Source organism: Fundulus heteroclitus, chromosome 1 (genome assembly GCF_011125445.2).
Source record: "Fundulus heteroclitus isolate FHET01 chromosome 1, MU-UCD_Fhet_4.1, whole genome shotgun sequence".
Lineage (NCBI taxonomy): Eukaryota > Metazoa > Chordata > Actinopteri > Cyprinodontiformes > Fundulidae > Fundulus > Fundulus heteroclitus.
Genome location: NC_046361.1, coordinates 21215428 through 21227028, shown reverse-complemented (window position 1 = coordinate 21227028; position 11601 = coordinate 21215428). Strand labels below are relative to the sequence as shown.

The window sequence follows — 11601 nt, the reverse complement described above, 5'->3', positions numbered from 1 at the left end:
AACTACTGAAATAAAGTAACCTTTGAATGATATTCTGATTAACTGAGCTGCAGCTGTACATCTTTTTAAGCCTAAAAAAAACATTTGGAAAGCTCATATTAAAAATATTATCCTGGTCACACACACACAAAAAAAAAAAGATGATTTGAACCCACAAATCCTGAGTGGGGCCATCATAACTCATCCGTGAAAGAGTTAACCATCCTGGGACGGTAATTGATGCGGAAGGGGCTTTGGGGTCATTGTGTTAACATCATATGTTCTTTGTATGGCTGAATTGGAGGCGTGTGCTGTGCGCGCAGAGGAAGGGAGGGCAATCTTGTCCGGATGCTAATAAGACCCAATGGCTGGCGCAAGGTGGCCAGGAGCGCCGAGACGCGACCGAGGAGGGTGCACGAAGGAGAGGGAAGCTCTTAAAAGAAGCGAGAAATTAGGACGCAAAAAGAGAAAGAGAGAGAGAGAAAAAGAGGATGACTGCGCCAGAGGAGGGTTTCATGGTCAGGGAGAGCGTCGGACTTTAGGTGTGTGCTTCCTTTAAGGGAAGCCGGAGAGGAGAGGGACGCGGTAAGTGAGCGAGAAACCCTTCAAAACACCTGCGTCAAGACAGGTTCCTGCAGAGGAACCGAGACCAGAGGCGAGCAGCGCGTCTGCTGAGACCCTTCTCCAGAAACCTCATGCTGCTTTGCTTCGAATAACTGATGCCAAACTTTAGAAATACTTCAACCAGTCAGAGTGGCAGAAAAAAAGCTTTTTTTTTTTACTATAGGAGTGTCCACTTTGTGGTTTAAAATTCACTTTTGATCCAATATTTATTAATCCAAAAAAACGATCTAAACACCTCAGGTTTGTGCACTGTCGGTTCATTTTCAAATCTCAGCACCAGCAATCCATGATCTGGAATGGACCAAGATCTGACCCTCATTCAGCTGCTGTCATACACCTGGAACTGGGCCGTCACCCTGCTGAGCCTCTGAGCTCCCACCCTCCCCAATGAAGCAGTTCTGGTGGGCCCGCCTGGCACCGCTCGGCCTGCTCGTTGCCTGCACCTGCCTTGGCGTGGTACAGGGATGCGGACCGGGTCCCGGGTACGGCATACGCTCCAGGCCCAGGAAGCTCACGCCCATGCGCTACAAGCAGTTCTTCCCCAACTTCTCGGAGAACACCCTCGGGGCCAGCGGCAGGGCCGAGGGCAAGATCTCCCGCAACTCTGAGCGCTTCAATCAGCTGGTGTGCAACTACAACCCAGACATCGTCTTCAAGGATGAGGAGAACACCAGCGCAGACCGGGTCATGACCAAGGTGAGGCTGGTGTGTTGTGGTTTTAGATTTTCAATTTAATCTCAGCCAGTTTATTGTTCTAAAGCAGGAGGTCGACCAGAGCAAACAGTCAGACTGACTGATGGATGCTGACTACTTTCCCTTGATACCAATTTTCTTTTAGATTTTTCTTTTTATTATTATTTTACTACCGCTTAAGGTTTTGGCTAATTTTTGGCATCTCTGATGCTTATGGCCTTCATTGACATTAATCCGACAGCAAATAGACATGCAGGGAGACGGTGCAGACAACGTTCAGCAAAGATCTTGAGATTGGGAATTAAACCCCAGACGACAGCATTGAGGACAGATGGCCTCTGTAAATGGGGGCCCCAGCAACACCATCACACCGCGCACCACCCCACTGACTTTAAGATATTTCCGTTCTAAGGACTGGAACACACAAGTCAGAAATGTAGCTGCTTGTTCTTTCATGAGGCGGTAGCTTTGAATTACAGGTCGACCAATAAGGCTTCTCCTGGTCCAGGGGCGGATCCAGGATTTTTCAAAGGGGGGTGCGCACGTAAGGGTCATGTCAAGACAATGTGAGGCTAAATGACCATAGAATGCCATCTTTACTCTTCCACACTACCCTAATTATTCATCTATGGGTTTTTGAATTGATAATCATTTTAATGGATGAACATAAGTGGAATTAGCATGATTATATTATTTTAATTGAAAAAGAATTTTTAAGACAAAATTTCTTGGTTTTTACAGCATGCACAAGGTTAAAAAGTAGTTTGAAGAAAGAATTATCCTTAAAAAAATATTCTTATCAACAATTAATCAAACAAAGATTTTCTTTATTTCCAGAAATTATATTTTTTTAGTAAAATGGACGTAGCTGTACCTCGTAACAGGTATAACTGACAGAAGGTGAAGAATCATAGAAATGTTTGGGTAGCACTTCATATTTGTTATCCTTAGAATTTCAGGGAGAGAGCTGCGTTTTTCCACTGATGATGACCACTTTGTGTGCCACAACTTCATTTCCTGCCTGAATGTTGATCATGATGGTAGATCATCTTTATATGATGTAAAGATCTATTTCTCACTCTCATCGTTCATCATATGCAAGTTGCTTTGAAATAGTTTTAATCGCGTTGTAATAACGCGAGACCTGAGCTGTGAGCAATTCAAATTCATGCTCGGACAGACCTGGCTGCAGAAACAAATTACAGGAGGGCATTACACTTTTCAGGGGGGCACACCTTAAAAAAAAAAAAAAAAAAAAAAAAAAAGCATTTTACATGCTTTAGGCTGAACAGTGGCTCTGTGACATCTCCTACAGTGTTAAGAAACAAACTCTCAATAAAATCCCAAAATCTAAAAAAATCAAACAAAAAGATATAGTTTATTCAGTGTTACCAAATTAGGCAGCTTTCCACCCAATTAAGCTTCTTTTGAACACAATGAGCTAAAATAGGTTATGGGCTGGTTGTAAAAATTTGGGAAGCTTTTTACATTTGTTGGGCTTTTAGAAAGAATTACTAACAAAATATATATCACAATGGTTGTCCATGTCTGGAAAAAAACTAAAACCATTTTAATAAAATGCCATCTCATTGAACTCATTTTACTGGTCAATTTATTTTTTAAATGAGTCGAATCTGACATCATCAATGAATAATAGATATTATGAATAATATTGATTGTTATAATAAAACAAGAAAATAATAATGGTTAATCAAGTGTCACTATGAAATTGTATTGGTCTCTGTAAATCCCCCTAGAGGGGTTGAGTTCTACTAAAAGAAAAATGTTTTATTGAGCTCTATAAGACAAATTAAGTTTATATTAAGGTAAGGTTTTTTTTTCCCGGTTGATATATCATGGTTGTTAAAGTGATTTTGTGTGTTATTTGGTTGACTGATTGTACATTTTGTGTACATAGTGGCATGTTCTCATGTGTTTCATACTTCTGCGCTTTTAACATAAGAGAGCTTGAGATTTGGGCTTGTTTTTTTCTTTTTAGTTGGGCAGGTTTTATGCTGGTTTGAGATGGAACCTAACAGTGAGATACAGCAACCTGTAGAGCTGTCTTGACTCAAAAGTCAAGCATTAGCATACATAAACATGAGCAATGGTGTCAGGCTGAACACTGACTGAAATAAAAATTCATACTAGAAGAGGTTCTGTAATTACAGCAGCTAGGAGCACAAGAATAAGAACAAAGCAGAGTTGCCTTCTACCTGAAGTAACCCAAGTTTCTTCAGTTTAGCAGTTTTACTCCTGAGTTTTGCTCCTTGTGCTGCTAGCTGTCTAGCTAACCCTCCTAGCATCAATGTTTACTCCAGTGTTGACTTCAAACAGACGTTTCAAACAGAAATTAATAGCGCTGCTTCCAGCTCGTTCTCGCTTGCTTCTTTGTCTCTTCTTCTAATTGTTTGGTAATCACACCGAATATCCATCCCGCTCTACCTACACCGACGGTGACCACAGCCGAGCCACGCCGCCGGCATCGCTCTGAAAGCTATTTGTATGACCAAGTGACCCGCCCCTCTCCAGCTGTAATTGGCTAGCATGTTGTCTTCAGTCGTTGATTTGATTGGTTGAATTGTTTGATTGACACATCAAAGATAGTACGACCAGAGCGATGGCCACTCTGAGGTAAAAAAAAAAAAAAAGTACAGCTTCCGCCCAATGCCCGTCCGCTCTAAAAAAATCATTTTCGTCTCCAAAAGGGGGTGCGCGCGCCACCCGCGCCCCTGCCTGAATCCGCCATTGTGGTCCGGCCAAGGTCCGACTTGTCTATTCCACTTTCAGATAGTTTCAAATGGTTTTATTCTAAGGACCATAACACAAAAAAAGAGAAAAATTTGCTTCCTTTCTAAGGACTATGACAGAATGGTTGAAAAAAAAATGGGCTGCATCCTCCTTTTAAAAATGGAGAACAAAAAAAAATGAACAAACTAGATTATCTCCAATTATGCAGTGAAGCATGTCTCTCTAACCTTTTAACCTATTTCTCAATCTAAAAAAAAAAGATGTAAACTGGAGCGAATCTGCTAATGTTTACAAACCTAAAATTTTGGGAGTTCTTCATTTGAATCCAGTTAACGAATGGTTGGGCTCACCGATCAACGACACGTTAGTCGACTAGGACCTGCGGGGCGACTGATTGGCGCGTTGTTGTCAATCGGATCCGTTCAGGCTGGCATTTCCAGCTCACATGCTCTTTACCGTGCTAATATGTTACCTTGACATCACATAAAAGGGCCTCGTTCTTTGTTTGCTGAAACTCTGTGCTACCGGCCGGCGCTTTTGTAGATAACAAGATCAGGATGTAATTCTGCAACCAAGCTCCCCCGGGAAGCAGTTCCTTCATAATCTTTAACCAGAGGGTTTGTCAGTGGAAACAAAAAAAATGATTTAAAGTTGCAAACTTTGTTTCCTTCAAGGCGAAAATATCCATTTGTGCTTGCATGCCGATGAATTTCTTGCATTTGTTTTCGTTTACCGGCGACGCTACCCCCAAACGTGTTTAGCTTGTTAGCAAAGATGGGAGCCAAACACCTCCTGAAGGGGATGCAGCTACGTCCTGGATGCTGAGGGGTCTCTGTAAATGTTTGGGATGTGGGTCTGTGTTCCTTCCCCCTCTCCCGGAGTGATTTTTTTTATGTGATGAAAATCTCTAATTGTATGTGCATACCCTCTGTGTACCCGTTTAGGCCGTGTGTATGTGCGCGTATGAACACCCCTACACGTGAAAGACGCTCTTTGTGCGTCACTTTGAGAACTCCGCAGAGGTCGCCTATACTAAAATTCCCGCCTGCTGAAGTAATGGCACCGTCGGAAAAGCGACTATTGTAGTTGTGACAATGAAACGCCTCTCCTCTATGGCATTGGGAGAGAAATGTACCCAGTTTGTTTTCTGCCCCTCACTCTTTCTCACTCTTTCTGTCACATTCCCAAGCCTGTGCCCATACATTCTTCCCCCTGGCCTCCTTGTTCGCCTCAACCTCGACCCTCCTCTGCATGGCTTTCTTCTCGCCGAGGTCCTCATCTCGCTCCCATCCTACTTTCTTTTTTTTTTTTTTTTTTTTTTGCGCCTCTTTTCATTTTGCTGCATAAATGTATTTGACAAAAATACTTTGCAAAGGCCAGAAAATGACTAAAATGATCATGCGCAGAGGAAATAATGAGTGTATCAGCTCAGACGCCGCTGCTGCTGCTGCTGCTGCTGCTGTCGTCGTCATCCTTTTGTTCCACTCTCCCCCCCAACACTATTTTGCGACAATGCTGACACAGTCTGCTACATTATGGCCCATGGGGGTGTTAAGAGTCACTGTGCACACATTTGATCAAATGTCTCAGGGGTGAAAGTGTCTAACTGGAGCCTGGAACAATCTGGGAAGGCAGAGAATGGCCTTGATTATTCTGTCACCCTGTTGAAAAGGCCAAAGAATGTGCTAAACTGGCTACAGTAGGTTGCAAGTCTGATTGTTTGCAAAAAAGCTGAGATGGCCTTTAGCGGAGCGAGGGAGGAACCGTGTTTTATCGGTCTCTATACTTAGGTGTAGACTCGGATACAAGGCGCTGGTCATTGTAGCGGTGGCCTGGCTGTTCATGAAAGACTGCAAATGTCGGTCATTGGAACCAGAGTTCATCCTGGACACGGTAAGAAGCATGTTCAGAGTGGGAGAGGAGAGGTTTGTCTCTCACGGAAAACTCTCCAATGACTTGCGTCTCTAAGCAAACGGAAATATGAATGTGCAGAGGTTTACTTCCTAAGAAACCAAAGTCAATATTTCACAAAAAAAAGAAAAGATGGACCAATGGATCAGACTCTGACTGGAATATTCAGATTGTCCCTTTCGCCTTTTCAAATGCATCAAAACTAAGAATTCCCATCAATATTTACTCAATAAAAACATCAATCAACAGTGGGTACTTTTACTCTTTAATTTAATGAAAATGAACTGTGTGTGTGTGTCTACATGTGGATAATCTTTACATTTTCTTGTCTAAGACATCTCTATGAGCCAGAAAAAGGCTGACTGGTGCATCTTGAATTGAAAACTACTACCTCAGTCCAAGAACCAGCAGTACAATCATTCTTATGATCCCTAGAATGAAAGTAAATCTGAATAGGTCAAAATCAGTAAAGTCAGGTCAGACTTAAAAAAAAAAAAAAAAAAAGTGGAAATTGCCAACGACCACAACAAGTCTAATCAATGTATCCCTAACATTAATCATACAAGTGAGGGTTGGCTTGAAAAGAGTCTCTAGTCGGTGTCAGTCAGTCAATCTGGACCGCTGATCAGATCTTACACAAAACCAGAAATCGGCATCGCCGTTTAAAAGCCTGATGAGTGCATCTCTGAAACGACAATTATTTACAGAAATAAAATAAAAAAGATCTGATTTCTTTTCTCTTTTTGTTGAACACGTTGAGCATTTAAGGATTAGATGTCAAATGCGCTAGTTCCCTCTGCAACAGCCTCACATCGCCCTTTTTATTCGTTCTTGTTTTCTGGTGCAAGTCAACTCTATTGATCACCATCAATAGGTGTGATTTGAAATATCTATTAAAAAGTATCAAACAGCACCTGACTTCAAATAAAGAGTTGGAATTTACATTTAAAAATGTTTCTTTTTTTCTTTTCCTGAAAAGTATGTGGCTTTTACTAGAACTGCTAGATATCAGGAAAATAATTAAGTGCAATTAAGCTACATTTCCCTCAATTTTGTCCTGTTTTCCATCAATGCGATAATCCCATCAACCTCTGTGCTCTTTAACAACCTCATCAGTTAGAACTGTATCGTGTGAAAACTCACGCAACCAGCTACATATTATAGGATGCAAAGCATGAATTTATGAGCATTTACCTTAAATATTATGTGAAAGCAGTCCTTTCCTTATTTTTTTTTTGCAGATGTCAATGTTGGGATAATGTTTAGGATTCGCTATATTGTGCTGCACTAGTTTTTAAAACCACAGAAACTGAGCCAAAATCATATCAGCTCCTGATTCTGTTTAGTTTAAATATTACTTTAAATGGTGTTTACTGAACGAGATATTTTTGAAAGAGAAAAACATACTGTAGGTCTTAAAGGACGTGATAATTTAGAGTGAGGAGTCCTGAATTTCTGCCAGTTAAACTAATGCAAAACTGGAGTGATGCACAGTATATGCTGATGGGGATAGCCCTTAATGTCATCTGTGTCAGCGGTACCCAACCGTGTTCCTTAAAGCCACTTACCTCTGTGTTTCCCTGCTCCATCACACCTTATCCTAAACATTGTTGCCCCTCAGCATGCCCGTTCTGACCCATTAGTTTAACAAAGGGAACATCTAAAACATGGAGGAGCACCAGGGATTGGGCTCCGTCTGCCTGGGTATCCCCTCTAATCTTACACCTCCCATGTTTTCTTGTCTTGCAGCGATGTAAGGACTGTTTGAACAGGCTGGCCATTGCCGTGATGAACCAGTGGCCAGGGGTACACCTGCGCGTGACCGAGGCGTGGGACGAGGACGGTCACCACCCTCCAGGCTCCCTGCACTACGAAGGCCGGGCCGTGGATATCACCACGGACGACAGAGAAACGAAGAAGTACGGTATCCTGGCTCAGCTGGCTGTGGAAGCGGGCTTTGACTGGGTCCACTATGAGTCCAGGTATCACGTCCACTGTTCGGTAAAAGCTGGTAAGTTTTTTTTATTCGCGATTACAAGTGCGTCTCGGTAAATTGGAACATCAGCAAGATGTTCATTTATTTCAGTAATTCACTTCAAAAAGTGAATCTCGTATCACGTGGAGTTAATGCCACACAGTTATCCGTTACAAGTGTTTATTTCTGTTATTTTAGACGATTCTAGCTTAGAGCATGATGAAAAAAAAAACACTTATTCGCTTAGGAAATTTTAGATTTTGCATAAAAACAACATGAAAAGGAAATTTGGCTACTTGAAAAATCAGTGTAATCAGTAATTGGTTCGGGCTCCTTAGCATGAATAACTGCAAATGTGCAGCATGGCGTGGAAGCAATCCACCTGAGGCTCTGCTGATGTGCTTGGTACCCCCTGGTTGCATTGATAACGAGCTTCAGCTCATCTGAATATTGGTTTGGAGTCGCTCATCTTCGTCTTGATAATACACCATAGATACTCTGTGGGGTTCGGGTAAGCCACGTTGTCTGCCCTATAATGCACACTGGTTATTAAAAAGCAGGCGCCGGATCTTCAGGCCAGGTTCTATTAGAAAATAGAAATCAACATTTTCACAAGGCTGTCTCTTGTTGAAGAGAGGTCTACCACAGTTAATGCAACAGCTGATGCTCTATGCTTGGAGTGATGCATCTTAGCGCTCTGACTTGTAAATCTCAGGACTGCTGTTGTCCCCATTGCTTACTCTGTGCACTTTTTCTTTCCACTAAACTTTCCATTAACATGCTTGGACACAGCACTCCGTGAACGGGCAGCTTCTTTGCAAACGGGCCTAAATCGAAGGAAGCCGGACTTTCGCTCAGTTCTTTCTGAGGACGTTATGTCCGATCAGGTGGCTCGGGCTTGAACAGGCGACTCAAGCCGGTTTGCTGTCGCCACGACCCGGATGACTGAGGATTTGCACAGGCTTCTTTAGCAGTGACCTTTTGGTTTCGTCCCTCCCTGGTGAGGATGTCGCTGACTGTGTTGGACAGCTGTCAAGTCAGCAGTCTTCCATATGATGGTGTAGGTCGAAGCATAGCATTTCTGCAGTTTTTTTCCCCCCCTTATTGGTCTGCTTTCTGAGAAACAGAACCAAGAGAGGTTTTTACCAGCTTTAAGGCATGTTAATTGAAATTTACAGAAATAAATGCTTGAAACTTGTCATTTTGTGTGGAATTTTACCTAATGAGCATCACTTTTTGAACTGAAAAACTGAAGCAAACATTTCATTGTTCTAGTCTGTTAAGATGTCCCCTCTATGTGAGGGTTAAGATAAACCAGCTTTTAGATGTTAAACCTTTTTTTTTTTTCTGTCTGATCCTCTCTGCAGATAAGTCTGAAGCCGTGGAGAGAGGCGGCTGTTTCCCAGGCTGGGCCCGGGTGACCGTTCCTGGAGGGAGGCAGAAGACTCTGTCATCGCTGGCCCCTGGCGACAGCGTCCTGGCTCTGTCTGGAACAGGCCGGCTCGAGTACAGCCAGGTCCTGCTGTTTCTGCACCGGGACCGGGAGAGACGGTCCACCTTTGTGTCTCTGGAGACGGACGGCGGCCGCCGGCTGGTCCTGACTCCACATCATTTAATGTTTTTAGACCCTGACTGTAGAAGCAGCGAGTATCAGGCTCGGTTTGCCGGCAGAGCCAAGGTCGGGGACTGCGTCCTCATCACGGCGGCGGGGGGTCGAGCGGAAACCTCCCGAATCGTGTCTGTTTCTCTCACTGAAAGCGTGGGAGTGTTTGCGCCTCTGACTGAAGCTGGAACTCTGTTTGTGGACGGGGTGCTGGTGTCCAGCTACGCGCTGCTGGAGGACCACAAACTTGCACACTGGGCCTTTGGACCTTTGCGACTTCTCCACTCCCTGGGCCGGTTATTTCGGGGTGAAACGGCGAAGGAAGAGCAAAAAGCTTGCACTAAGACTGGAACACACGTTGGCACTTTGGCACCAATGGACCGAGCAGGTATCCGCAGACGAGGCAATCTCAGCGAGCCTCTCGCGGTGAAAGACGAGGAGCATTGCTTCTTGAAGATGTCCGACGTACACTGGTATGCTAGATTACTCTACAGATTTGCGTGCGTCTTTTTAGACTCGGACATTTTCCATCCTTAAGAAGTTAGAACCTGCAGACTTATACTGCAGGCCATACCTCATGTAAACTGGCTGTTTTTTCTCTTCAAATAAGAAAAAAAAAAGAGACACTGGCATAGCTGGCTGGCTTTATACACTACTGTTTGTATGCTAATCTACTGTAACGCTTAACATAAGCAGTATGTGAGATACGTTGAATAATACAATTATTGGTCAGAGAAGGTTAATGACAAATATGACTGTATATCAGCCGGTATCTGTACAGCCGCTGTCGTTTTACGGTGAAAGAAATGTAAAAATCTAATGGGATAGGAATGAGTTTCCTGTAAAACAGAATCTTTATTTTTGTACTTCGTGAATCATAATATATAGAGGTTGCATTTTATTATTGTAATAATAATTCCACAACTTGTATTGTAAGCACTGACTTGGTATCATATCACCAAACAAATAAAAATGTTATTCTATAAAGCAACATTTGGGCTTTTCTTCAGCTCGTTTGGCTATCAAAGTGATTCCTCTTTTACCTGTTAAGGAGGGAAAACGGTTTCTGCAAGGTTAAGAAGTTTAATGAAAAGCCCAGGCCTAGTTAATATTCCCCCATGCTGTGCCGCTCCTTGACTTTATTACCTTGAGGTCCCGCAGAATATTAGAGAACAGGGTTTAGTCTAGTTTGGGTCTGAAATACGTAACCTTTATGGTTCTTAGGCTGCAAGAGGTTTTATTTTGGTTTCTGTTCTTTTAAATCAGAATCAGCTTTATTTGCTGGATATGTGCACACATATGAGGAATTTGACTCTATCCCTACTTATACAATAACACAATAATGCAGTATATACAGTATATGCGCTATTTTTGCTTCTTGGGGGAAAAAAAGTGCCAAAATCATGTCATTAAATGTTTTATATGTCACTAAATGAATAAGAAGTGAAACAATTTCCACTTGCTTTTGACTAAATGTCCATAACTCAGAAATTAGAAAGCTGAATCTGGCACAGTAGACGATGGGACTTGGTGTAATTGACCAACATGGAGGAGTCAATAACTGTGAGGTTGCATGCATGGTTTAACATGCATTTTTTTTTAATGTTTTTTTTTTTTTTATATACTTCTTTGTGTATCTGTACATGGTTGTAGTACTAACGGGAGAACAGAATTTCCTTTTTGCCTGCAGGCTGAAGTTGTGGATAAAAAAATGTTGCACCTCCTGTAAGAAGTAAACCATAAACACATTTTTGTGAAACAAATGTATACACTTTGAGTAAACCTGACCGATAAAGTAAACTCCAGTGTTTGCTACAGAACAGGACTCTGAAATACAACTTTTCATTGATAATAACTGACATTTTGAGCTATACATGTAATAAACTATTTAGTTTTACATGGTTGACATATACGGTAGATCACTTTTTAACTGATCTTTTTAGTTATTTAATAGTAGTACTTTTGGTCCCTTTCGGTGTGAATGATGAGGGTAACGGTGCCGTAGATGAAGGTTAAATTAACCAAATCAAATATTCATAAAACCAGAGTGACAGCTTAAATTAGT

At 42.2% G+C, this 11601-nt stretch overlaps 1 protein-coding gene across 2 annotated transcripts; it reads left to right on the top strand.

Annotated features, from left to right (window-relative positions):
• Nucleotides 1–307: 307 nt before the first annotated feature.
• dhh (desert hedgehog signaling molecule) lies at nt 308–10518 on the top strand. Of its 2 annotated transcripts, none has more exons than XM_021318509.2 (4): nt 308–564; nt 878–1299; nt 7708–7969; nt 9301–10518. In XM_021318509.2, the coding sequence occupies exons 2-4, from the start codon at nt 991–993 to the stop codon at nt 10071–10073; spliced, it is 1344 nt and encodes a 447-aa protein (XP_021174184.2). In that variant the 5' UTR covers nt 308–564; nt 878–990; the 3' UTR covers nt 10074–10518. The 2 variants fall into 2 exon arrangements, with proteins under 2 accessions (XP_021174184.2, XP_021174182.2); XM_021318507.2 differs by having other exon boundaries at nt 844–1299.
• The last annotated feature ends 1083 nt before the right edge of the window (nt 10519–11601 follow it).

Bases quoted from the DNA above. Each gene is read 5' to 3' on its own strand.
- dhh (XM_021318509.2), top strand. From the start codon at position 991: ATGAAGCAGTTCTGGTGGGCCCGCCTGGCACCGCTCGGCCTGCTCGTT. The intron at 1,300-7,707 runs GTGAGGCTGGTG...CTTGTCTTGCAG, and splicing joins CAGACCGGGTCATGACCAAG to CGATGTAAGGACTGTTTGAA. The intron at 7,970-9,300 runs GTAAGTTTTTTT...TCCTCTCTGCAG, and splicing joins CCACTGTTCGGTAAAAGCTG to ATAAGTCTGAAGCCGTGGAG.